Source organism: Chionomys nivalis, chromosome 21 (assembly GCF_950005125.1).
Source record: "Chionomys nivalis chromosome 21, mChiNiv1.1, whole genome shotgun sequence".
Taxonomy (NCBI): Eukaryota; Metazoa; Chordata; class Mammalia; order Rodentia; family Cricetidae; genus Chionomys; species Chionomys nivalis.
Genome location: NC_080106.1, coordinates 7,456,921 through 7,482,285, shown reverse-complemented (window position 1 = coordinate 7,482,285; position 25,365 = coordinate 7,456,921). Strand labels below are relative to the sequence as shown.

General features: G+C 56.7%; 1 protein-coding gene across 2 annotated transcripts in view; it reads left to right on the top strand.

Annotated features, from left to right (window-relative positions):
* Positions 1 to 2,622: 2,622 nt before the first annotated feature.
* Zfpm1 (zinc finger protein, FOG family member 1) overlaps positions 2,623 to 25,365 on the top strand; it is a 58,561-nt gene continuing 35,818 nt past the window's right edge. Inside the window, exon 1 of one of the 2 annotated variants that reach the window (XM_057754401.1) lies at positions 2,623 to 2,733. In XM_057754401.1, coding sequence (XP_057610384.1) covers positions 2,685 to 2,733 — 49 coding nt within the window. In that variant the 5' untranslated portion in view covers positions 2,623 to 2,684. Of the gene's footprint in view, positions 2,734 to 3,154; positions 3,542 to 25,365 lie in introns of those variants that run through there. The other variant, XM_057754400.1, reaches the window with a different exon arrangement.

The following is a 25,365-nucleotide window of genomic DNA, read 5'->3' as shown; positions in this document are numbered from 1 at the left end:
TTTGGGCTGCATCCAGCCCAAAATTTAGCAGAGGACTCTGGGATTGCTTTCTGAGACCACATCCCAGCTCTCTGTCTCTTAGAAAGGATCTAGGCCTGTCTGAGCCTCGGTTTCTGTATCTGTGATATCCTTGGGCTGTTACCAAAACGGCAGCATTAAATGTCCTTGAATCACCCCGCTGCTTTCCGCCTGGAAGATGTCTCCTCCACAGCATAACCCTTTGAGATCTACACAAGGTTCCAGAAAATCCAAGCCACCTCTGATGGGAGCTCAAAGAATACTGACAGTAACAAAACCTCCAGCCTGTCCTGTGTGCTCATAGCCCCCTTGGCACCTCTCAGCAAAGCCCCTGGAGACCTACTACTAAGCCTTGGGTCTCCAGGAGAGCTGGAGCCCCTGCAACCACAGCAGGACTTCCCTGCTCTGAACAGAGTCTTCCTGCTCTACACAGGGAGTTGACCACAAGGCCCTTGGCTGAAACCATCCTGTTTCCCTGCTGGCTCTGGCTGTGAACTTGCCACTCCCAGTAGACACTCAGAAATCGGGGCCCACAGTGGGAGCCTGTGGAAGGTAGAGGGGAGGGAGGAAGACACTCGGGAAGCTGCAAGTCTAGGCAGTGGCAGGACTTTCCACTTGTCACAGAACCCTGGAGACACACAGCCCCTGTAGGGTTCAGCGTTCTGCTATCGTCATGCTGGGAATCTTCATTTTCAAACAGGACCCCCATATTTTCATCTTGCTTTGGGCCCCACAAATGATGCAGCCTGTCCTGGTCGACAGGCTCTGTGTGGTTGAGTGACGGACCTAAGCATGTCCTTTTCTCCCAGCCTGACCTCTGGACACGGCATCATACAAATAAATCAGATCAGACGAAGAAGGGTCCAAAGAGATGCCATCTCCTTTTCCTGCATCCCAGGCAGACATTACTAATCAAAAACCACAGTTTCCTCTCACGACTCTCAGATTCCAGCTCAACACAGGTTTTGTCCAGCAGCTCCAGCCTACGCGATACTTCCTGAGTACCCAGCTTCTCACCACTGCCCTACATGCCAGCTCCTAGCCACCTCCCAGGACCCCTCAAACTCCTAAGCCCCTTCCTGAAAAGCACCCTTCCCTTGAGAAGAGGCAGTACCCATGGAAATGGACCAGATGGATGCCTTGTCCAGTGCTGACATATCTTGGGGCCCCTAGACTGAGGAGACCCAGCAGATGTGGGGTTCCCAGTTCATTTGGGGAAGGGGTGGGAAGCTGGGCAACCATGTGCAGATCTTGGGTCCTGGCCTTGGTGTTCCCGTATGACCAAGGGAAAGGGTGCAGCATCCTGTCCCACTGGGCAGTCCTGCACAGGGGCCTTCACTGCATGGGAGTGATGGTAGGGAGGGGCTAGCCACCCTTCTCCTTTCCGCAAGGGCCTCAGCAACAGACACTGGAAGGAAACGGGTCTCACACCAGAACACCTGATACCTGGCATCTGGCAAACTTCCAAGGGGACATGAATGGTGACAGTTGTAACCCACTGAAGACTGTCTACCAGCTAGGTGGGGGCCAGGTGGCTTCCCTGTGGAGACTTTGTTTCCCCATGTGCTATGAGGAGGGGCAGTAGACATCAATGACACCCATCTGGATGTTCCATCTGGATGAGGACCTGACTCCTATCCCCAACTGTGACATCTTGAGCATGTCTCACATCTCAATGTCCTCAAAGAACATGAGGAACGTTCTTGACTGTGTGGGCCACTGTAAATCTGCCTGCTTGGGGCTGTATGAACAGGGAAGACTGGTGGGGGCTAACACCTTCTTAGCAGATGTCCACTGTGTCCGGCTGTAGTTAAGCAAGGACAACTGACCTCTGGCTCCTTCCGGATTTCCAGACAGGTCTGAGTTCAACAGAGTAAAGCCTGAGTTTCCCCAGCCCATTAGAGACAAGACGGACCCACTAGAGGCCACAACGCAACATCAGAAGCTGCAGAACCCAGGGTTGCTGCCTCCAGGAGTCTCATATTGAAGCCTCCTTCCATAGCAGAACCTTCATCACACTCCAAGTCTTGAACAACACAAATTCTGTGTCCAGGCCTGGGGCATCAGGACCCCACCGCTGGCTTCCTAGAACGCGCAGCACAAGGGGCAGCACAACTTAGGCCATGGGGGTGGAGCTCCAGAGCGGAGGGGCAGGGCCAGACGAGCCAGGGGCCTGCTCTGCAAGGCGGCTGAACAGAACAAGTCTCCAAGTCCTAACCAGGCCTGCGGACATAGCCTCGGGAAACTGAAACTAGCGAAGGAGGCTAGAGGTCTACCAAGAACCGAGGCTGGGAGTTCGGGACAGGGCCTGAGCGGCCTGGGGCCAGCCTGCAGGAGGTGAGGACGAGGCTGAGGACTGGGCAGACGTGGGCAAAGCTGGGGGGGGGGGGGAGGACCAGGCTAGTACGAAGGACAGGGCAGGGGCGGGACTGAGGAGGAGGGCGGGCCTGCTGAGGAGGGGCTAGGGCTGGGAAGGATGAGATGTGGGCGGAGCCAGCACTGGGAAGGACGGACTCCGGGCAGGACCAGCGCAGGGTGGTGGGGAATCCAGGGGCGTAGCCCGTGGGAAGGACGAGCGAAGGGGCGGGGTCAATTTGAGGACCGCAGAGCTTGCGTTCTCGTGAAGAGGACGAGCTGAGGGGCAGGGGCAATGTGAAGAGATCAGAATGAGGAACAGGGTCAATGTGAGCCTCACAACTGAGGGGCAAGAGCATTGTGAGGACGGGATCTTGGGCAGGGCCGATGGGCAGGGTCAGCGTGATAAGGTGGCTGAGGGACAGGGTAAAAGTGAGGAGGATGGACTGGGGGCGGGGTCAGTAGGAGAAGGCCGGGCTGAGGGGGTGGGGTCGGTGTGTGCAGAATTGGCCGAGGGGCGGGATCAGTGCGCGGAGGACGGGTGAGTGGTGGAGCCAGCGCGAGGAAAGACAGCCAGGCAGAGGCTGGGTGAGCACGCGGAAGCCCGGGAGAGCAGAAAAGGATTGAGCAAGAGTTTGGGGCGGGGCCAACGGGAAGGCCGTTCCGGGGGCGGGGCCGGCGGGGCGGGAAGGCGCGACGGCGGAGGATGGACCGGGGAGGGGCGAGAGGTGGAGCGGCCGCCAGCTACGCGAAGGCCCCGCCCGCCTGGCCAGCCTGCCCGGAGCGCCCTGGCGGCGGCCGCGGGATCGCCGCTTGCGGCTCGCTGCTCGCTGGTTCCATTGAGAAAAGCCGAGTGGCGGCGGCGGCGGCGTCTGAGCCGGAGCAGAGAAGCCGCCACCAGCCCGCCGCCCGCCGGGCAGTCCGCGCGCCCGAGCGCAGGGCCGTGGCCTCGGGCCTCCGCGGCGACGCCGGTGGCCCACGCGCGGCGCGGCGGGCTGGGGGCGCGGGCCGAGGCAGCTGTGGAGCCCACGGGCCGGGGGCATGAGCCGCCCCGCCGCGCCCCTGCCGCCCGCCGCCGCCCGCCAGGGGCTAGAAGCGGCCACCGCGAGGGCGCGAGGCGCCGGAGACATGTCCAGGAGGAAACAGAGCAATCCCCGGCAGATCAAGCGTGAGTCAAACTTTGCCCGCGTTGCCCGCCGGACCCCCGCTCGCGCCTAGCCTCCCTGCGCCGTCCCTGTGCGGCCGCCCAGCTCCGCTGCGCCCGCGACCTTCACCCCGCGCCGCGCCCCCCGCGCGGAGTGCCAAGCGCGCCGTAATCTAATCTGCCGGCGGGCAGGGCCCCCGCATCTCGGCATGGGCACCCAGAGGGTCCGGGCCCCGAGAGGGTGGCGGGTCCCTAGAGCCGGAAGGAGAGTGGCTGGGGGCGCGGCTCCGGCAGAGCCCGGCCACCTCGAGGCCTGCACCTCCCCCGCAACTCAGAGATGGTGCGGCGATAGGGCGGCCCTGATCTGGGCTCAGATAAAGTTTAAAATATTCCATTCTGCAAGTCCCATCCTGATAAGATCGCTCTGTCGGGACGGGCTGAAATTGTGATCTTATCTGGCGCGCTTGACTCGCCCAGGCTTTGTATCTAGAGGCAGAAGGAGAAAGACCTGGGAGTAAGGGGTACCTAGGGCTGCGGGGCTAGCCGGCGCCCACCGCAGCGCTTTGGCTGCTGAACGGCGTGGCTGCGGGGGTGAGGCAGTAGAGGCTGTTGCAGCCCAGGCGCTAGGCATTGACTGACCAAACCCCCTTTATCCGCCCCAACTCTGGAGTTTTCCATCTGACATCGTCCTGCTTGGGAACATATGGAGGTCTGACCCACCAACTGTCCCTGACAACTCTACATGGGCAAATAGTATTCTGTGTGCCCATGGGCACCTCTCCTTCCACCCCCGCATCCGAGTGGATAGTCTGAACCAGCCAGGGACCTCAGGGACTCGAGCGTCGTTTCTGCGTGCGTCCAAGTTTCTCACAGGTCCTCCCGTGGGCACTTTCCCGAATAGGACAGGCCCTCTACTCCTCCATCTCCCGTGCCCCCACAATAGGAGCTTCTTGTGCTCTCTGGGTCAGGTTGCGGGGCCACTTGGCTGCATTAGGAACGAGTAAGCACACAGGAAGAGCTCCTCCCCACGCCACACCAATAATAACTTCGCGCTTCTCCCGGCAGGGCGCGGGGCTTCCTCCCTGGAGCTTCCCCCTGGCGGGAGAAACAAGTCATCTGGGCTGCCCACGAGGTGACAAGGGAGGGGGGCATCCGGCTTCCCAGTTCCAGACGCCTGGCTGCCTCCTCTGCCCACATGACGCTGCTGCCACCAGGACCCAATGTGCATTCTAGCCTGTGAGAGTGTCCCTACCACTGAGGTCTCGGGAGAGGGGGACGAAGGCAGGAATCTGGGTTCTGGTAACCCGACTCCCCAAATTCGAGCCGGACCTGTTTTCTGAAAGTCTCCTTCTATCATGTCAACTCAAGTATTAAAGCCACCCACAGGTCCCGATCTGTGCTGGTTCTCTGGTTTCTTTTTCCCCTCCTCCCCTGTGCGCCTCTGCCGGGTTCTGTTCTTGCGTGTATGTGTGTGTGCGTGAGCGTGTGTGTGTTTCAGTCTGATGAGAAATGCAGATAGCTAGGGCAGGGAGATCTCAGGTTGGGAACGGATCGCCAGCGCTGATAAGGCCGCGGGAGCCCAGCAGAGCCCAACCCACTTGGGTCAGCGAAACCCCGTACTCTGGGAACCAAGACCGGGACTGTGCAGGAAAGCCCCTCCGACCCCCCTCACAGTACCCCACGACTGGAGCAGAGGAGGAGAGCAGGCCTGGGGGGGGGAGGGGGCCGGGCCCGGAGCCCTCTGTGCAACTCGTGGCCTGGGCTCCTCCTCCCTTCGCAGATCTAAACGCGTTAAGATGCGAACGTTGATTGTCACCAAGCGGCGGCGCCTGCCCGCCCGCCCGCTCTCTGCCCAAGGCCGTGCGTGAGGCCCTCGCAGCTGCGCGCCGGCTGCGCTGGCCTCACCTGTGGCGGGTCTCATGGTGCGGAGGGGAAGCAGGCTGAGCTCTAGGGGCCGCCGCCCTCCACGCCCCCACCAAAGCTGGGTTGCAGCTGCCCGCGCCTCCGTGCGCCTTTTGTTCTGCGCAAAGATAGATGTGCCGCTCTGATAAGGCTTGCTACCGATGGCAGCCGCGATAGCGCTTCCATTTATTAACTTCAAACGTGGGAGAGGGGGGAGGGCGAGGCAGGAACGCGGCCTTAGCCGGCCAGATGGCTGTCATGATAGACCAGGCTTCTGGAGGGGGCGAGGGGCAGGGTGTAGCTCGGGACCCCTGATGCCCTGGCCCGCCAGCTCTCCTCCTGCCCAGTCGATGTAAGCTCTGATAAGTGGGGGCCTAAGCGCGGGCTAGTCCGCCCAATGGTGATTGCCAAGAGTGATAAGAGGCCTTATCTATGGCCACCAGGCCCCGACGAGTTCGAGGCAACAGCAGTGTGGGGGCGTCCGGCGGCAGCAGGGGGCCTGGGCAGCAATAGAGGGGAAAACGGGGGGCGTCCATCTGGGACACTTTCCCCAAACACTCTCAATTGGCAAGAAGTTGATCTTCCCCCTGCGGCCAGTGGTACAGTCCATCAAAATGAAAGAAAACTGACTTCTTGCTGCCTGTGGGGAGGGGAGAGAGAGAGAACACTCCTCCCCTCATTCCAATTAGGTTGCACTGAGGCCAGGGGCGGTTTGTCACCTGCGAAGGGTGGTTTCCCCTGAATCATGCTGAGTTGCTTTTGGTTCCTGGCAAGTCTTAGGTGTGACTTGCGTGGAGTTTTATTTAAGAAAAACTCGAGGTAGTTTCCACTGACCTGACTGCTTTTGGGAAGTCCAGCAGGTAGACATCCAGAGAGATCTGTATAGATCTGCCTGAGCAGACAAGTGTTTATGGAGAACTCATTGCGTGCTGTGTGCAGTGGAGGGAGTGCTCTTTTGTGTTCCTGCTATATGCAGTTCTGTAGTATTGAGCACCTGCTGTATGCAAGCCCTGACTCAGCTCTATCCACGGTATGAAGAAGGGAGAGGAGAGAGGAGGCACAAGCAGGCGAAAAGTTTGGGGGCCACTTCTCAATACCTGGCCTCTAGACTGCCAAGGATAGGTCAGCCATGGTTGCACTTTGATGGATAGTAACCTGGCCTCAGTTTTCTGCTTTGGAAAACTGGGCTGTTTGGGGATGTGAGGAGCCGAAAGGCAAAGTGCCGGTGAGAATGAAGTCAGGAAGGCTTGCCTCAGTTTCCCTCTTTGAAAAATAGGGCTGAGATAAGCATTCAGGGTTACAGAGAGTCCCCAGGTCAGGCAGGAATTAGTGATCCCAGATGCTAAAAGACCTAGGTCCCTGGACAGAGGCTTAGAGGAGGCATCCCACCTGGTGCCGCCGCCCTCCGTCTCTGAGGAGGGGTTTTCACACATTCTTACAGTTCAGGTAAGCAAATTATTGGTAGCCACAGGATGACTAATTTGCTCCAAACTCAGAAGCCATCTGCCAACTCCCTCTGTCACCTCACACCCACCTACAGGGCCAGTGGTACTGACAGCACGGGGCAGCCCCGTTCCCAGGAGAGGCAGGGTGAAGCTCCAGCGGGAGCTGGGTGGGTTTAGCTGTATTTTATGGGCACGGAGCATTCTCCACTCCCTTGGCCGTATAGGTGGTGCCTGCTGTCAGGTCCCTCAAGGATACTGGTGGCCCATGACCCCTCCTGGAGATTCTCCTGCCTCCATGTCTTTCCTTTGTGGCTATGTCTGTCATCCAGAGCCCAACGAACGCGAGCTGCCCCCTTCAGCCTCGACCCTGATGTCCCAAGCCCTGGTCATTAGCACTGGCCTGGTACTTGATGGTCTCTAGAGTCCGAGAGCTCAAACGTGGAGCCTATGCAGAGTGGTCCAAGGCGGGAGGCCCTTTGTGGGGAACCCTTTCCTGCCAGAGGAGACCACACAAGGTCTCGAGTTCTTGCTCGGCCTTCTGATCCCACCTGCCAGTGGCTTTCCTACCTTTCTGGAGCCTGAGAGCACAGCAGATGGACAACATGGGCCAAAGACAGCAGCATTAGTGGTCATGGATCACAGCGAAGTGCTTTCCCTGTGCCGGGCCCGAATGAACTTATGAAAGCCCCATGCTCACATCGTTGTCCCTCCAGGGAAATGAGCACTAGAAATGAACTTTGTTAACTTTGTGTCCCAGAAAGTAGTGAAGCCAGAGAGAGCAGCGTGAAGTGGACACTGCCCCTTACTGTTGGGACCAGAACTCCATCAAGGTGTCTCACCATCCTCTGGCTTTTGCCTGCTCTCAGTCACAGGCCTTAATTTTCACATCTGTACAGTGGACCTATGGGCGGAGTGAAGGCCTCTGCGGTCTTTTGCAGCTGTCCTTGCCATCCTGGTGCTCCTCTCTGAGATGCTTCAACTCAAGGGCAGCCCCTGGGGAAACCTCACCCAGCCCTACTCTGGCCTGAGCCCCGGACCCAGTCCCTCTGGCCCAGGCCCCTCCCCGGAGGTCACAGGAACCCAGTATGGCACCGATTTAAGTGGGTCAGTTGGGGAGAAAGGAGGAGGAATGTGATGCCATTAATTGTGCCCCTTATCTCCTGTTTCTATGCCAACCAGACGGTCCCGGGGCTTGACGGCTCGTGAATAATACTGTAGGCCGGCCTATCTGCCATCGACAGGCCTCACGGAGGCAGCTGTTGCCTCCCGATTGGTATCACAAAACCCATGGACCCAACCCGCATGGAAGCTGCCTAGCCATGCTCAGGCCTTGGCTGGTTCCTGCCCACCACCCCCTTAGGCTGCCTGGAGGTGCCTACGGTCCATGTTCCCATTTCACAGATGGGGAAACTGAGACCACAGCCACACATTGCCTTGCAGACCTCTTCTGGCTGAAGAAAGTGTGGCACAGCGAGGGGCAGTAGCATCAATGGTCTTCAGGCATCATGTCATGCATGCCCCCACCCACTCCCATCTGCCAGATCATGTGACCTTGGCAAGCCCCATCCCTGTGTGGCTCACTATGCTCACCACGTGTCATTAGTCAGAGAGCCGACCCGTAGTTAAGAACTCAACTGCCTACAAGTTACGTGAGTGTGTGTGGCCCTTCAATGGGGTCAAGACAGCGCACTGGGGGCTCGTTCTCCAGTGGACACCTGGGGGCCCCAATCAGGCATCTTTAGCATCTGTCCTTCTTTACAAAGCTGTTCCACTGCACAGCCTCTCAGGTTCTGGGGCATCTTTGCTGCCACTCAGCTCCTCGGGCTTCTGAGGAGGAGCCTGACTCCCTCGGGTACCACTCTTTGGGCCACCAAAGCCAGATATTTGCTAGAAGGTTCTGCCCCCCCCCCAGTTGCCCATAGGACTGTGTGAAAGGCCTGTCAGGAGGGTGGGAAACTTGCTTTCCCATCCGCAATGTGGGGGTGACAGTGCCTGTCTCCCAAAGCAGCTTGCAGCCCCTCCCCTACGCCCCCCTTCCCTTTCCTCTCTCCCCTGTCTCTTCGTGATCAGGTCAGGTCTGTGGTTCCCCGCCTTTCTGAGATGGAACATCCCTGCTCCCAAACTCTTTTCCATGCGATCTCAGTGTGTTACACACAGGGGCCCTGCCCTTTGACCCACAGATGTGGAACAGATGTGGGATCCTGGTACCTCCCCTGTCACTGGCCAGCCTCTCCCTCATTCATATTGGCACTGATTTGTCAAGGGAGCACCAGGACTGTGCAGCCTTAGTGTGCGGCTTGCCTTCTGTGCACTGGTGATCCCTTGTCAGAGAGCCCAAGACCAGAGCCTCTGTGATCTTCCTTCATGTGACTCTGTCCTCTTCTCCCCTCTGTGCTCTGTAGTGGTCTGCATCCGGGCAACCGAGTAGAACCCCTCTGCCCTCCCAGGTTAGTGCCCTTCTGCAGAGGAGCTGGTAGTCTGGTGAAGGAGGGGAGTCTTGGGGTTGGGGGACACCAGTATGGGGAAGGTTGAGGAGCTGTCCATGGCACGTAAGCTGCCTGAGCAGAGCCCGTTATGTTTCAGCTGCAGGAAGCCGAGCTCTTACCTATGGGCTGGCTCTCCCACTAATGACACGTGTGAGCCCCACAGAGATGGGGCTTGCTGAGATCACGTGGCCTAACAGGAAAACACCCCTGGCCAACTTCGCATGTAGATACCCAGGCCTAGGAGCTCAGACCCTCCCTGGCCAGGACCCAGAGAACCACAGCAACTGCTGAGAGCCTAGGCAAACAGAAGCAGTCCATACTGGTGTCTGGTGATGGCTGCAATACTGGCTAGGGCTGTCCCATACCAACCCTGGGTGGTCTGTCTCTAAGGGACAGGGACCGCCCTTCCCCATCCTTCCCATTCCAGTGTGCATTCATCCTTAGTATATGGCCCTGACTGGGATACTCAGCTCCCAGGCCCCGCTTCTTCCCAGGGTCCTCATTCGGTGGCATCCCAGTGCTCAGCCAGCCTGGGTTCTGTCATCTGAGGAATGGAAACAGCAGGTGTTCCCCACTTAGGTGGGGGTGATACACAGGTACTTGAGGAACAGTGCTGTTCAGAGTAGACCAATCAGAGGGACCCTTGGTGGTATGACTCCCGTCGCTTGTGAACTCTGGAGAGAGACTCAGCCTGACTTCTCAGGAAATCTATGTGTAAGTGGCCCTTCCTGCCTCAGTTTCTCCTTGCAGAGTAGGACCCTAATAAGAGCACCTCCTTGTTGTGGTCATAGCGGGAGCTTGGTGGTGCACACAGAAGTGCCAGGTGACTTGTTACCAGGTGGACGCTGCTGGTCCTGCTGGCTTTGGTGTTGACATATGCCAGAAGCCTGAGTGTTGTGTGTTACACACCACCCTGGTGGCCTCTTCCCACCGCTGTTGTGGGTGAGAACATCAAGGCCTTGCTCAAGGCCAACCAACACAGAAGCTGGATCTGTGGCCAGGGTAGAGATTTTCTGAGCGGAGATCTGTAACCCACAGGGTCAACCCCACCATCCTGCATGTCTCTGGGGCCTCTACAGGCTGACTTTTCCCTCCTCCCTCCTCAGCAGCCCTCTGGGCTTATGCAGAATTGGGTAGGCACATCAGCAGCAGCAGCACCTCCCACACAGCTCAAGTGTGTCGTGTCCCGTGTCCCGTCCCCCCCCCCCCCCCGGTCCTTCACCTGCTGGCCGTGAGCGCTAAGCCTCTGCTTCTCCGTTTGTGACTTGAGTGGTGTTTGCAGCGCTCTGCAGCCTCTCTGAGCCCGTGAGGCGTAGGCTGGTTCCCATGCCTCGAATGAACAGGGCTGCAGTAGACGCAGCCGGTGTCACCCGTCACACCAAGTGTTCCCGTGTGCTCAGCACTTCCTCCACATCTCTCTGCATCTCTCTGCATCCCTTCCTGAGGTTGGGGTTCTCCCTCTCACCCAGAAAAAATAGAGGGTTGGAGTGCTATTTTGGTCCGTAAGAAATGGAGGACCAGAGAAGCTGCCTCCAGGTCTCACAGCCAGGCATGATGTTCTCACTGTGGAAAGAGCCTGCCTGGGATGGTCTGCACAGCCCTGTCCGCTCCTACCGTACAGGTCGGTGCGCTATAGGGTCTTTGGGGCTCTCATGTGAGTCCCAACCCTGTGAGCCTCAGTTTCCCTACTGCACATAGCACTATGATGCCTACCTGGGGTGGGGGCAGGGGGAGAAGGATTACAAAGAGCTGACAGAGGAGACATGGCCAGGAAGAGCCAGTGAAAGGGAAAGGGGCCATTGTTCCCTCCCCCTGCCGCTGATGGCCCGTCCCCAGGTATATCTGTAATTCTGTCTCCCCTGAGACATCTTGTTGCCAGTTCCTCCTGACATCTGACTTCAAGCCCTATAGCTTTCCCTTATACTTTCCATCTGTCCTTAGGCTTATACTTCCCTCAGCTACCTGTTCTCTCACCCCAGGACTAGGAGTCTCGGCTTCTTCTGCAGAGCTCCCTTTGCTGTTCAGGGAACCGGCCCCCAGTGAGGGTCAGGGCCCACAGCTGCCCCTCTAGGACCCTCCGGTTTCTGCACAGAGGTTTGTGGTAGATGGGAAACAGGTTCAAAGCCCTGGGCGCCACTGGTGAGGATGACCCACTGGTCTCCCCGCACTCAGCTCAGCTGCCAGGTATCACTGTGAGCGCAGACTGAGTGTATCCCAGCCCAGCCTGGTCCCGCCAGCCTGAACAAACCTGGGTTCAAAGCCCAAATGGGGAAACCAAGGCTTAGGAAGTTGGAGGATCAGATCCTTAGGGGAGCCACCCTCTGGATGTTTGGGTTGGGAGAGAGCTATGGCCGCTGATTCCTGGGTGGGGGTGGGGCAGCCACACCCATTTTCAAGCCCAGAGTCTAAGACTCTCAAGTGGGTCCCAACCATAGCCAGCTCTGGTCCCAACATTCTTCTCCACTGTGCAACTTTGGGCCAAGGTTTTAGCAAAGATCAGAGCTGCGCAGCCTCATTGGGCTTCGCTCCCATGCTGCCTCCTCCCAGTTCCTGGACCACTACTGCACCTCCTGTCTCAGTCTTCCCTAATGAGCCCCACACCCAGCTCGATCAGGTACAGTTGCCCAGGGACAGGAGTATCCCAACACTCGCCAGGCCGCCTGGACTGTCCATGGAAATCAGGCCTTCACCCCGTTGGCCGGCCAGCCCTCTCCTGGAGCAGCCGCAACCTGGTCCTCTCTGCACTGTCTCTGGTCCCAGCCTCCTCCAGCGCAGGTTTCAGCTCCCGTGATAACTCGGAAAGTTGAACTGGCCCCATTACTGCACTGAGATGGTTGGCAAGATACGGCTCGATAATGGAGGAGATACCCACGTCTCGGTGGCCAGCGGCCTGGGCTCCCGCCCATTAACATTCCCCACCAGCGATCCGCGCTATCTCCTCTCCTTCCACTCCTCCCGCAGATAAGAATGGAAATTCTGACTTCATAGCTCACTGATTAAAGTGTCTGGATTTCTTGATAATACACAGATAAATTATGTTTTTGAAAAGGAAGGTAGGGAGGAGGGTGGAGAGAAAGGGGCCCTAGAGGGGCGCCCTTGGCTGGCTCTGAGGAGATGGCTCTCCCAGCCTCTAGACCAGGCTGGTAGCCACCAAATGTCCAGCCACTGAAACTGCAGCCAGTTAGGTCCAGCAGGCCCCACTCAGAGAAGACGCTGGCACACAGACTCCCAAGCCATAGGGTCCAGCCTATAGGGCTGATGGCAGCCTCTGGCACACACGCACAGCCTTGGGCAGATCTCCATACCAAAAAGGCCTTGTTTGCCCAGCAGACATGGTGCCTCTGCAACCCTCCCAGGCAGCTTTGCCTGTGTGCCCTGCTGCCCTGCAGTGCCTGGTCAGACCATAGGTAGTTCAGTAGGGGTCGAGATGCCCATACAAAGCCACGTCTACCGGCCGCAAGGGCTTCACAGCACTCCGAAACCCGATGGGCTCCAGGCCCATCCTCAGCCATCGTGCTTCCCAGCTCGGCCCAGCTGCCACTCGTGACAGGCGGCACCCAGATGGGGCTCGGGTGCCATTGCAAGCTTGTCTGGATAAAGCTGCCTCCTTCAGCTGATCCGAGATCCTTGCTGATGGTGTGATGTGCCAAGATTAGGGCTGCGCCAGGCTAATCCTCCCGCTGAGGGACAGGTAAGGCAGCCACGGGGGAGTGAGGCACCTGCTGTGTGAGAAGAGAAGCCAAGGCCTGTCAGCCCCGGTACCTCTCGGGGTGATGGCCAGGCCAAGCTAGCCCCATGAAGCCATGTTGAAACCCCACCCAGCCCAGTGGGGTGGGGGCACTCAGCTTTGCCCCTGTCCTGTGTTTATAAAATCACTCCTGAGAACTCAAACACTGGAATCCCAGAGATGAGAAGGCCTGAGGAGGTATAATGATCCCAGTGATGGCCACACTGAGGATAGCTATCCTGATTGAGTTGCTGTGTACACCCTTGGGCTTATCCTGCCTACAACACTGAGTCCTCCTATCATCCCACATTTCTCTTCTAATGCCTCAAGGCTCAGAGAGGTTGAGTAAATAGCCTAAGGTCATACAGGAGGCACTCGGACCTAGTCTGAGTCTCCTTCTACCTAGAAGTTCTGGGGTATTTGCAGTTATAACCCCCCCACCTCTATAAAGGGGCCTGGTCTCTCCATTTCAGAGAGAAGGAGAGGCCACAGAGAGGGCAGATGCTCAGCCCTACCAGCCCTGGATTCAGGAAACTTGGTCTGACTGGCCTTGAATCCAGAGACCCTCCTGTCTGCCTGGCTAACCTGCTGTGTCTACTTCTGCTTATTGCTTGTCGTCATTTCATTTACCCCATAGGCTCCTTTGGTGAGGAAGTTGGTTCGAGGGGCTGGAGGGGCAGCTCGGTCAGTAGAGTGTGGTGACTGGAGTTCAGATCCCCAGCCCCTATACGTGAGGCAGCCGTGGCAGCGTGCACCTGTAGCTTCCTGCTGAGGAGGCTGAGGTCTGCTGCCCCTGGGAGCCACCACAGCCCTCTAGGACAAACGGCTCCCACAGGGCTGCGTGCTGAGGTGTCAGGCTCAGGGTTCCACCTGGATGATTCTAGAATGTTTGTCTTTGTCAACCCAGGTCATTATCTCACCACCACCAATCACCGGAATTTCATACCTGGAGTGTTGTAGGTATGAAACCAGCCAACCCAGGACATGAGAGGGGGTTAGAGTCCAACCTGCCCACGGCCCTTCAGGCATCTCCCTATTCTAAGCCTCAGTTTCTGTATCTGTAAAGAGGGCTGTGGATGCTAAGATTGCATCCTGCAGACCCTGGATGTGTTCCCCAGAACCTTTAGCCATGTTTGCCGGCCACCCCATGGGCCCCATGCCCCCTAGCTGTGCCTACCAGATCTTAACCAGGTTGTTAGCCTCCAGGCCAAAGAGACATAGCTGGACTCTTGGCTCCATCTGCCCTGGTTGTGTGTCCTTGGCCCAGGTACTTCACTTCCCTGGGCCTGACTACCTTACCCATCAGACAAGGGAGTGAGTGTCCTTGCAGGTCCTTGTGAGGAGCTGATGAGACAGAGCTTGGGAACCCTAGAATCCTGGCAGACAGGTGCCTCAGAACCCCCACCCTCTCAGGTGCTCCTTGGGGCCTGTGTCTCCCTTTCCGGCTGGTGCCTGAGAGAGGGAGGCCTTCCTCCCTAAGCTCCACCGGTGTGGGAGGGGATGGGGTGGGTGTGTTCCGCCCTCCCAGGCCCCCAACAAAAAGAAGAAAGAAAGGGAACCTTGATAAAAAGAGTGATAGGCGCCATGCGTGGAGGAGCCGCTATCGCCCCATCTATCTGCCTGCTCACTCGCAGTTCTTTCCCCTTATCTCACCCCTCCAAATGCCAGGAACAAAAGCACTGCAGACTTACACATACTGCCAAGCCCATGGCCCAACTTGGGGCTGCCAGGAGAGATAGCCCCTAAATCTAAAGGAAAACTTGGGCCCCTCGCCCTCATCATTTTGCAAAGGGAGGACTCACATGGCCCATTCTGAGACATTGCAGGCGGGAAGGAATTGTCAGGGAGTGGGCACCTAGCGGTGGGGGAGGTTCTCATAGTACCCCTTGAGTATTGGCTATGTGACCTTGGCTCAGTGTCTTCCGTCTAAGGCACCCAGGATGGATTTGAGTTGTCAGGAATAGTTACAGTGGGACCTTTCCCATAAAGTTCCTTTCTGCCTGAATCTTCCTCAGATCTCCCAGAATCTAACACTTCCCAGAACACCCCTTACACTCAGTCCTACCTCTGCCTCCCACCCCTTCACTCCCACAAACCCCAAAGCCCTATCCATGTCTTAACTTCCTGGGCTCCTACAATCAACACCACTGGGCCCCGCCCCCAGAGCGGAGCATAGGCCCCTCCCACTACTGTCCAGCCCCTGCTAGCAGCCAATGAAAACAGAGTGCAAATGAGCAGACTTGAGGCTCAGGCATTGGCTGAAGTTCCATGGAGGGGGTAGGACCTTTCCTTAAAATGAGAGTGTGCACCTGTCCAGCCTAGACCAACAGGGTGGGAAGGCCTCCCAGGCTTCCCAGCTTTCTTCAGGATCCTTGTGTTTGCCTTGGACAGGCCGGCCTTTGAGTAACCTCTGCTGACCTCAGAACCTAAGCCACACCCTCGGGCACCAAGACCTGGTCATTCCACAAACAGTGCAGCCAACTCCAGTGCCAAATGAGAATGGGAAGGTGAGAAGTGGGGCCAGGACAGACGGCAAAGGCTGGCCGCTCCCCCAGCTCCCTCCAGACCCTGCTCGTGCAATTGTCCTCCTCCCTGTCTGCTCCCCTGTGACTCATTTGCTGTCCAGGCCTCTCTGGCCTTAGGCTCTGGTGAGGACAGGGATCCCTGTTTGTCACACTCTGGCTTCCTAATCTGTAAAACGGAAGGAAACCTAGTCCCTCAGCCTGCCAGGATGGTTTCTGGACCCCTCCCCTGCTCCAGACCTCGGTTTCCCCACCCACATCGTGGGGCCATTTGGGGTGCAGCAGGGGCTAGAATTGCTCATCCCATACCTGTTTGTTCCAAAGCCCGAAATGGACGCCTGACCTTGCCTCCACCCTCTCCACTCTTCAATATACTGTGCTGCAGAACTGGACCCACGGTCACAGCAAGGGGGCACACCGATTCCCGCAGCACCCTCAAGCCACAGGTGCAGTCTAGTGGCGGGATAAGGTACACCAGAAAGAGCCTGGGATAAGACCTAAGGGAAGAAGAGTCAGCAGTGACCTCATGACCTCAGTCTTGACCCCCCACACTCTGGGTCTCTGTCATCTGTTTTTATAACATGGGTGTGAGGGTCGGAAGTACATTCCTACACTAAGCCATCACCAGGCCTTCCGGGCTGAGCCTCAGCCTCTGCTAAAGGACCTCCTTTTCACGTGGGCCCGCCCCCAAAAGCACAGGGTGTCTATTACTAGATAAAGGCTACCTGTTTGGTTTCTAGATCAGCCTGGTCTGGCTCGGGGAGAAAGGGAAAGGGACTAGGAGTCAAGTCTGCCCGAGACACGGGCATTACCACAGACAGAGGAGCCTGAGGACTCCTGAGGGATCAACCATGTGCTTTGAGATGGAGACAGGGAAGGGACCGGGACCGGGGCACTGATGATGTGGGAGTCCCACGGTGCTGAGAGCATTCTTGGATCAGAGATGGAGGGGGAGATGCTGAGCATGGTTGGGTTGAGTTGGGGGAGGGGTGTGGGCACTGATGGTGTTGGTGAGGGTGTGAAATCACACAGCACAGGGTCTGGTGTGTGAGCAGGGCACTGAGAGAATGGGGCACACGTAGTGGGTTTGGGTTAAGCACTAAGAGCACTGTGCTCTGCCCAACAGCCGCCGCAGGCTCAAGATAGGCTTGGAGAAGAGTGGGCACAGCCCAGCCCGCCGAGTGAACTGCTTGTCACACAGGAGCCATCCCCTCCTGCCATCTGCCTCCGTTCCTCTGCCCTGTACCACGCAGCAATGGCTCCATTAGTGAAACCCGCTCACATCGCTCAGCTCTTATCGCCCATCTAGAGAAGGAATCACTCCGGGCCTCAGCGCCCATCTCCACCGTTCTGTTTCCTCCTCTCTTGCTCCAGGCTCTGAGCTGTGGCCTTGGCCGCCCCTGCCTGGCACGTGGCCCCCACAACCCCAGGCCCCATCCTGGCATGGGGCCCCCAGTGCACTTAGAGACCATCCTCAGGGTGCACAGCTCCAGCCCCGGTGGTGTCCTGGGCCCTCCCCCATGCAGCCCCTCCCCCAGAAGCATAGGCCATGGGTTCCCGGAGTGAAACAATCTTGTGTAATCTATCAGTGGCTATCAGGCCCATCGAGGGGAGGGACGGGAGTGTCTGGGCCTAGAGATGGCGCCAACCTTTAGCGTTGATAAAGTTTCCGAGTTCAGCGGTGATGAATGTTGAGTAAGCGCAGGCCGCAGATAGGATGTGGACTTGGCAGGCCCGAGGCTCCGGCTGAAACCAATCTCTCTCTATCAGCCAGGCTGGGCTTTCTCAGGCCCCCAGCCCTCTTCCCTCCTCCTAGCCTCCCTTTCTCTCAGCCTTGCCCTACCCAGGCCCCTGCCCCGGGGGACAGGGTAGGACACCAACTTGCCACTTAGAAGTGGCCTGAGAGAGGGACCAGGCTCAGGTCAAGGGGAAGATCCTGAGGGAGCCCACAGGGGTAGTAACTGTTGAAACCCCAGGGAACCAGGGCCCTGCATCCTCAAGCTTGACGTCTGACAGTGCTGTTCACAGATTAGACCTTAGCTCCTCCCCAGGCCTTTAGCCCTGGGTGCTCAGCTGGGACTTTCTGTGGTCCCTCCCTGACCTAGGTCTTCCTGCACACACTGCCCGCGTGCCCTCCCTGGGGTGTTCTCAGCTGTCGCTTAAATGCCACCTCCTCTGAGAAGTCCCAGTAACCCCCCACATCCCCTGTAGACTGAGCTAGCCCTCTGAGGTCCAGAGGCCTATATCCCTGTCTCCATCCCAGACTGAATGCCCTATCTCATCTGGGATGGACCTGCCTGGAACTTCCTGATCCCTCCCAAGCATCTCCATCCACTCTTCACCAAAGCTCTATAAGGTCAGATGTGGGCCCCTGAATCTTGCAGCCTGGGCAGCTCTCCATTGTGTATGTCCCCGAATAGCAGTGTGAGCAGCTACCCTAAGGCCAGGCCTTGGCCAGGATGGCTGCCTTCTGCTTCACTTTCCTCGTCTGCCCATGGAGTCTACATTCCTGCAGGGTGAGGCTAAGTAAGACTCTGACAGACCCAAGTGAGCTGTTGAGGGCAGTGTGCATGTGCCTACAGAAATCGGGGCTGAAGGAGCCAAAGCTTCTAAAGATTACAGATAACCAAGGAGGGGGCAGGGACATCCCCACAAAACAGGGTGTCCTGACTCCAACCATGCCAGGAACAGCTGGCAGAGAACAGTCTCTGATTCCAGGAACAAAGGGACCAGGGATGGAAAGAAGCAGAGATGGGAAGGAAGATGTGGGATCAGGGAGAGAAACAGGCCCAACAAGGGGAGAAACAAGACCTCAGTCCTGAGAGCCTCATGGACCTGTATCTGAATCCTACTCAGTGACTCTAGGCAAGGCCATCCCTGCTTCTCTTCACTGTGAACCAGATTGGGAATGGCAGGGCTCCGAGAGCCTTACCGGGAGCTGCTCTGCTGGTAGGGAGACCCTGCTACTCTGTGTCTCAGTTTCCCACTTAAAGCAGTATAAGAGCAAATTGGAGAGCTAGTAAGAGTCACGTGGCACTAGAGTTAGCCTGCTCAGAGCTCCAGCAGCCTGCCAGAGGCCCTGGCACCGTCTCTGGTCTCTTGAAGCACATGCCTGGGGTGCCTGGGTCCCACACAGACTAGCCAGAACAGCAACACCGAGGCCTGGGGGGCAGTGAAGCCCACCACATTCTGTCAAGTCAGAGCTGACTTCTGTGTGAGGTTTGGAAGCAGGAGTGGGAAAGATTTCCAGGAGGGGAGAACACTAGGCAGCCCTGCCCTGGGTGGGTTCACAGCTGCGTGAAGCCCTGGGTCCTCCGGGGACAGGCCAGGGAAGATGACTGACATCAGAGATTTTCAGTGACTCCTTTCAAAGTGTTTGGAACCAGCTTGACCCCAGGTCATCAGCGTGTGTTTCTTTCCACAAGGCGGGTCACATAGCGCTCTGTATTTTATCTGGGCTGTGTGTCGCCCCCCTCCACCTGTCCTTTCAGTAAAGATCTGTGCCTTTAAAAGCCAAGCAGCAGGAAAAGCCTGTATTTCATTGTGTGTGAATCATATCTCAATAGGATCTTTTTAGTGTTTGAATGCTGAGGTTTGTCTGGACCCGTGTTTACTAGATTATGGGCCTTGACTCCCCATCAGACCCCCTACTTGGTGCCTCTGTAAGACCGCCCAGGGACTAAGGAAGGTATATATCACCTTCCAGGATGTCCTGAGCTCCAAGTCTATGCCAGTTGGGGTTAGGCCCTCCTGATCCTCACAGCCAGGCACAGAAGCAGTCAGCAGGTCAGCCACCTGAGACTTTAACAGGGTAGAGAGAATCAGGCAAGACACAGACGGTCTTAGGGCTCAGACTTCTCAGAAAGAGATGTGAGCTCCCCATCCCAGGGTCTGTGGGAGTGCCCTCTGTGATACGCTGGGTAAGAAAGGTTACCTCTCTCACCCCATATCTATTCAACCGTATGCCACCCATGCAGTGAACAGTGTCTGTGTCCAGGTTGTAGATCCAAAAAGCAGTGTGCTCTGGCTACAGCCCCAGCTTGACTGTGATCACCAGGAACCCCAGGGAGCAGGCATCTGTCTCTTGCTGGAGCAAGTTGTACACTCAAGTGAACAAGCCATGCTATCTGACCAACACTTTTGTGACCAGCCTAGTTGTGGGCAGTGCCCCCTCTGGGCTCTGTATGATGGTGTCCTCCACCATTGTACTGTCTCTTCAGCACCTCCCCAGGGGCATCCTGAGTTGAGGCTGAGGTCAAGGTTGAGACAAACACTGAGGTTCAAGTGGCCCTTCACCCTTCCCAGGCACGGTGAGCACCTGCAGGTCTCTGACCTTGTAGTGTGCAACCTGATAAACTGTGGTGCCAAGGAGACAGACCACCCCACTAGAGGACTCTGAAGGGGAGTTCTTGAAGAGAGACTGAGGAGGGCCGTAGGGAGCTCAGTAGACACACAAGGAAAGGTCTGGGCACTAGTGACGGATGCCCGACCTGGAAAGCATGTAAGGTGGGCACATGCTGAGGGGCTTGGACCTTTCCACACTGTCAAGACAGCTTTGGGCCAGGTCCAAGTAGTAAGACTGGAGGTGAAGGGGACTGTGCTGTGAGAACCCGGCCCCACTGCACCGTATAATATGGCCTGAGGTGATCCTGAGGACTTGAGGTGATGGGGTCAGAGTCATCTCCGAGGTTCCTCAACTTGACCCTGCCAGTGCCATTAGAACTGAGAGTGAAGTCGAGTCTGCCTGAGGAGGAGGCTGCGTCTCTGGGTGTCATGTGCCTCAGTTTCCATCTCCCTGCACTGGCTGGATCAGAATCCCTGCTCCTGCTAACCAGGACCCACTGTCATAGGTCACAGTGCCTGCTAGGCAAGAAGGCTTTAGACCTTAGACTGTCTGACCATCGTCCTCCCCTGGTCTGAGTCCTGTGATGCTAAACTCCCTAGATTCAGCCCCTCAGGGGGGACAGGACTATCTTGCCGCCTGTCTGTCCCCGCCATGGCCCTAGTTGCCCGCTGCCCAGTGGTGGGAAAGTCTGTATCTGTTGCTATTTTCTCTCTGTTATCAGGGCCTTATCTGGCAGCTGGGTCCTGCTGGAGGCCAGGGTCTCCTTCCTGGCAGTGCCAAGCCATTCCAGTGAAGTAAGGAGGCTAGGGTTCTACCAGCCAAGGTGGGGGGTTTCCTGTTCCCTCTGATGGCCCTCCCCAGACCTGGAAGGAACAGCATAGTCACCATAGCCCAGACCATGCTCCCAGCCACGATCCCATATGGCTATGTGGACCCCATCCTCCTCAAGAGACTGCCCTCATTTTCCATGAGGGAATGGTCCTGCGTTGCCCGGCATGTGCTGCCCCTCTACCTCACTACATTCTCCCTGGCTCCCAGGGCAGTGAGCCTCATCTCTTGCCAGTCCTTGCCACCTCCTCCAGGAATCCACCCCACAACAGCTCTCCCTCCTGCCATGCACATTGGCACCTTTGGTCATTGCCTTGTCTCCAGTGCCTGGTCCTGAATCTGGCACACCAAGAGCATGGGAAAGGTTTGATGAGTGAATTCAATGCGTATGTAAGTAGATGAAGGAACTGGGATGAGGAATGAGGCTGCCTGTTCCCGGGGGCGGGTACCTGAGATCAGTCTCTGAGCTCTCTTGTCCATGGATGCCATGGGCAGGCAGCTGGTCCAGATCATCTTGGTTCCATTTATAGGAAGGGAGGAAAGAGTCTCCAGGTGATGTTAAAGAAAGGACCCTGTGCCAGGCTGGCTCCAGTGGGCCTTGGTCTGCTGGCTCCTGTTGGGTTTGGAAAGGTGGGTGCTGCCCTAGTTCTTACAGTGGTTTCTATCCCCACGCAGTGGTCTGCAGGGGTCTCACCCATGACCAGAATTCTATCTGGACCAAAGACAACCGTCCTTGCTGGCTGGGGGACACAGACTGTGGGATTTTGTCCCTCTTCAGAACCTGCAGTGACCTCCACCCTTCCGTGCAGCTCTCCAGAGCTGGGAGAGGGCCTGGTAGGGAGTGGGCATCAGCCTGCCACACAGAGTCTGCCTCCATAATTCAGTTTTAAAGCATGAAAAAGGGAGTTGATGAAATTCCGCTATCAGCTCTGAGCCAATATGCAAAATATCTCACCCCCAATCAAATAGCTATTATGTTTTCATTCCCAAGCGGCGTCCGGCCTAATGAGCAGGAGACGGATGGGCGCTTGGGCATCTGCTCCTTGTGATAACCAAGGGGCTCGGGGCACTGTGGGGGCTGCTCCCAGCGCTGTCCTGCCTGTGGGTGACCACCATGGTGGCCTGTGGATGCCACTGAGCAGAAATGCAGTCTTGTGCCCAGACATCTCCAACCTGGGCAGTAGCCAGGCAGTAGGGCCAGCATCTGCCTAACTATGGGTAACTGGAGGTGTGGTTCGAGACAGTGCTGAGGAGGCAGCCTATCTGCGCAGGTCCTAATGTTGTCCAAGCTCCTTTTTCTCCATGCACCATCCCCTCGCCTTTTCCTTGAGGACCATGGCAAGCTGCTCTGCCTTAGTTGGGTGGGCCACAGTCTACCCATCCATAAAGTGGATGCAACCCAGACTTCCCACTAGAAGGGTGTTTGGCACCTTATGAAAATGAAATTTAGATAGGACTGGCATTAGGTTTCCCACTCTACACCCTCACTGTTATTTGCCCCCATTCCCATGACACCCAGTCTGGCTCATATTACATATTCTGTATTACCTCTACATAGATCTAACTCAGTATGAACCCTCTGTGCCTTAGTTTCCCCTTCTGAGGCAGGACTGGAAGATGGCCTCACTGGGCTATCTAAGTGAGAGGGGTTAAGGAAGGACATTTTTGAAGTGCTAAGCTAAGGCCCCTTGTGCACGGTTGTGCTTAATAACCCCTTTGCCCTGCTGGGCCCTTGGTGGCAGTCACCAGTGACAGCTGGTGTTTGTAAAGCACTGCCCCCCAGCACCCTCAGCTGCACTCTGATGGTGCCAGCAAGCTGTCCTGGGAGGCTGCAGCTGTGAGAGAGTTTCCGTTCAGAGCTGAGGAAGACGGCGTACAGAGAGGTAGCATGGCTTGCCCAAGGTCACAGAGCAAGGACACAGTTTTATCTGCCACTCTGCCTGGTTGGGGACAGTGAGGGTCCCCAGAAGGACCCTAGCAAGGGACATCCTGGGGAGGAACGGTGTCCAGCCATGGTTCATGGATACCCCTGACATATAGGGCCAACGTCCCCCACTTTTCTACTTCCACAGCCCTTGCGGGTCTAGGTGTACCCGAGGGCCCAGTGCCAGCTTAGGCTCTGCTGAAGCCAATGGAGGGCTCAGAAAGCCGTAGCGGCTCCAGGCAGAAGTGCCGCATCCCATCTGTGGGCTTTCTCTGTTTGCCATGGTGATTCTCTCCTGCATTATCATGACCATTTTAATTGTTCTGGAAATGGATTAACAACGTCAGAGTAAGCTGCTTGTCATCCTGGCTTATTTCTCCACGCTCATCCACGAGGCTTTGTGAGGGGCACTTTCCCCTTTGTTCTGTAAATTGAGGAACATCCCAGCTCTAGGTGCCTGGGTGTGGGAGGTCCACTTGGGTGGGCACCAGATTGGGCTCCATGACATTACTGGGGAAGGCTGTTTCCGCTTGTGCCCCTCCTTGGCCCAGCTCAATGCCAGTCCCAGAGTTGCTGAGAGCAGGCTTCATACCATTGCTAGAACAGGCAACTGAGACTCCACCGTAGCCCTGTTTTCCAACCCTAGTTCAAGGTTATACAGGTCAAGGCATGTGTCTGCCCCTGTAGGCCCCTGTTCCTGGGAGGCTGGGTCCAGCGCTAGCACCTACAGAACTGCAGCTAGGAAACCTATCTCTTCCTGGGACTTGTGATGTCACCCCCATGCCCCAGGCTGAAGATGGACTCCCTCCTTCCAGACCTCAGAGACCAGCGTGGCGGGGCTCTGCCTGTTCATTAGCTTTCACGCCCACCCACTGTACTCTGTTGCAGGTGTACCCATTTTCTCCCACACACACATTGCCTGGTCTCACCCCTGCACTTGCTCTCATTCCTGGCTTAGGAACCAATGTGATTCTTTGGCTTTTCCTGCCCCCAGGAGCCACAGGCAATGTCATGAGGCCTATGCATCCTGCATCCTGGAGTGGTGTCTGGCCATCTGAGGCCAGTGTGAGCAGGATGGCACTGCCCCCAGTAGTGTGGTCTGGATTGCAGCCACCCTAGTCCCTCTAATACAGAATGTCCCCTATCACTTATGAAAGATCACTCTGTAAACCTGGTCCCAGCCTGGCCTCTATTCCATCCTCATGGGTCCCCATGCCATTGACATGATGAGTACCATAGATCCCACAGTGGCTTTAGTATTGGGTGTGAGCTAACACATATTGGTACTGATGGCCCTGCCAGTGGCCTGTGGGTCTCCCACAGAATCCCCATTCCCCCTGAAAAGAAGCAGCCCTGACCCGCTGTTCTGGGGAGCAGCAGGTTTTATTAGCTGTGTAAAACTAAGGGCCCCAAGTGTCAAAGGGGGTGCATCTTAGACCATCCCCCTGAAGACAATGGCCTGTCTCTAGAAATGGCTCTGAAGTGGTAGGACCATTGCTCAGTCAGTAGAGTGCGCTTGTTTACCATACACAAAGCTCTGGGTTAGATCCCCACACTGCATATACCAGGCTTGATGGTGCATGCCTCTAACCCCAGCACTCAGGAGGTAGAGGCAGGAGCCTCTACCACATAGTAAAGTGGTTTTCAATCTTCCTGACGCTATGACCCTTTAACACAGTTCCTCATTTGTGGTGACCCCCAACCATGAAACTATTTCATTGCTACTTCATAACGGTAATTTTGCTACTGCAATGAATCATAATGTAAATATCTGTGTTTTCCAATGATCTTAGGCGCGACCCCCAAGTTGAGAGCTGCTGGCATAGTAAGTTCAAGGGCAAACATGGAATACATGAGACCCTGTCTGAAAGACAAAACAAAACCAAAGATGGCCCTTGCATACCTTCTGTCCCCTCTACCTTAGGGTGTCCTCAGGCCCTCTGACACATGGTTTTGGGGGTTATTTTCTCCAATGTCTCAGGCTTCACTGCTCTGAGACTCAAGGCCCCTTCAATGCCAGTGGGTGTACCCTAGACACAGGCTCTTCCCCTCCTCGGTGACCACAAAATGACAGGACATGTGTCTCCTGCAAGCTGTGGCTTAAGAGAATAAGCTGGGGACCAGGCTGAGCAAGGGTTTCAGTTGGGCCTCAGTTCTGTTCCCATCACTGATACCCTGGAGTGACCTCAGAGGTTGCATCACCCCTGACCTGTGCTTCGTGTCCTCTGGGAGTCATTGTGGGACCATGGGAGCTTATTCCAGTCTGCCATCTCCCACTGCATGGTGGATGCCCCCCAAATGGTCTGGAGGGAGGGGAACAGAAGCCCAGTCCCCACTGTGAAGGATACCTGTGTCCTGACCCAGTCCAGCAGTCATGAATCTGCTATGTTTGTGTCCATCATGTTTTTGCCCAGTGTAGTGAGCACAAGAACTCACTGTTGGGGAGCTCTGGACCAAACCCCAAGTGTGGGGTGGCCTGAGAGTCTTCCTGTAGGAGATCATAAGCAAACAGTAGAATGTCTTCTGTGTGAGCCCGAGAGTCTGTGTGTGAGCCCGTGAGTCTGTGTGAGAGTCCGTGAGTCTGTGTAAGAGCCCATGAGTCTGTGTGTAAGCCCAAGAGTCTCTGTGTGACCCCGAGAGTCTGTGTGTGAGCCCGTGAGTCTGTGTGT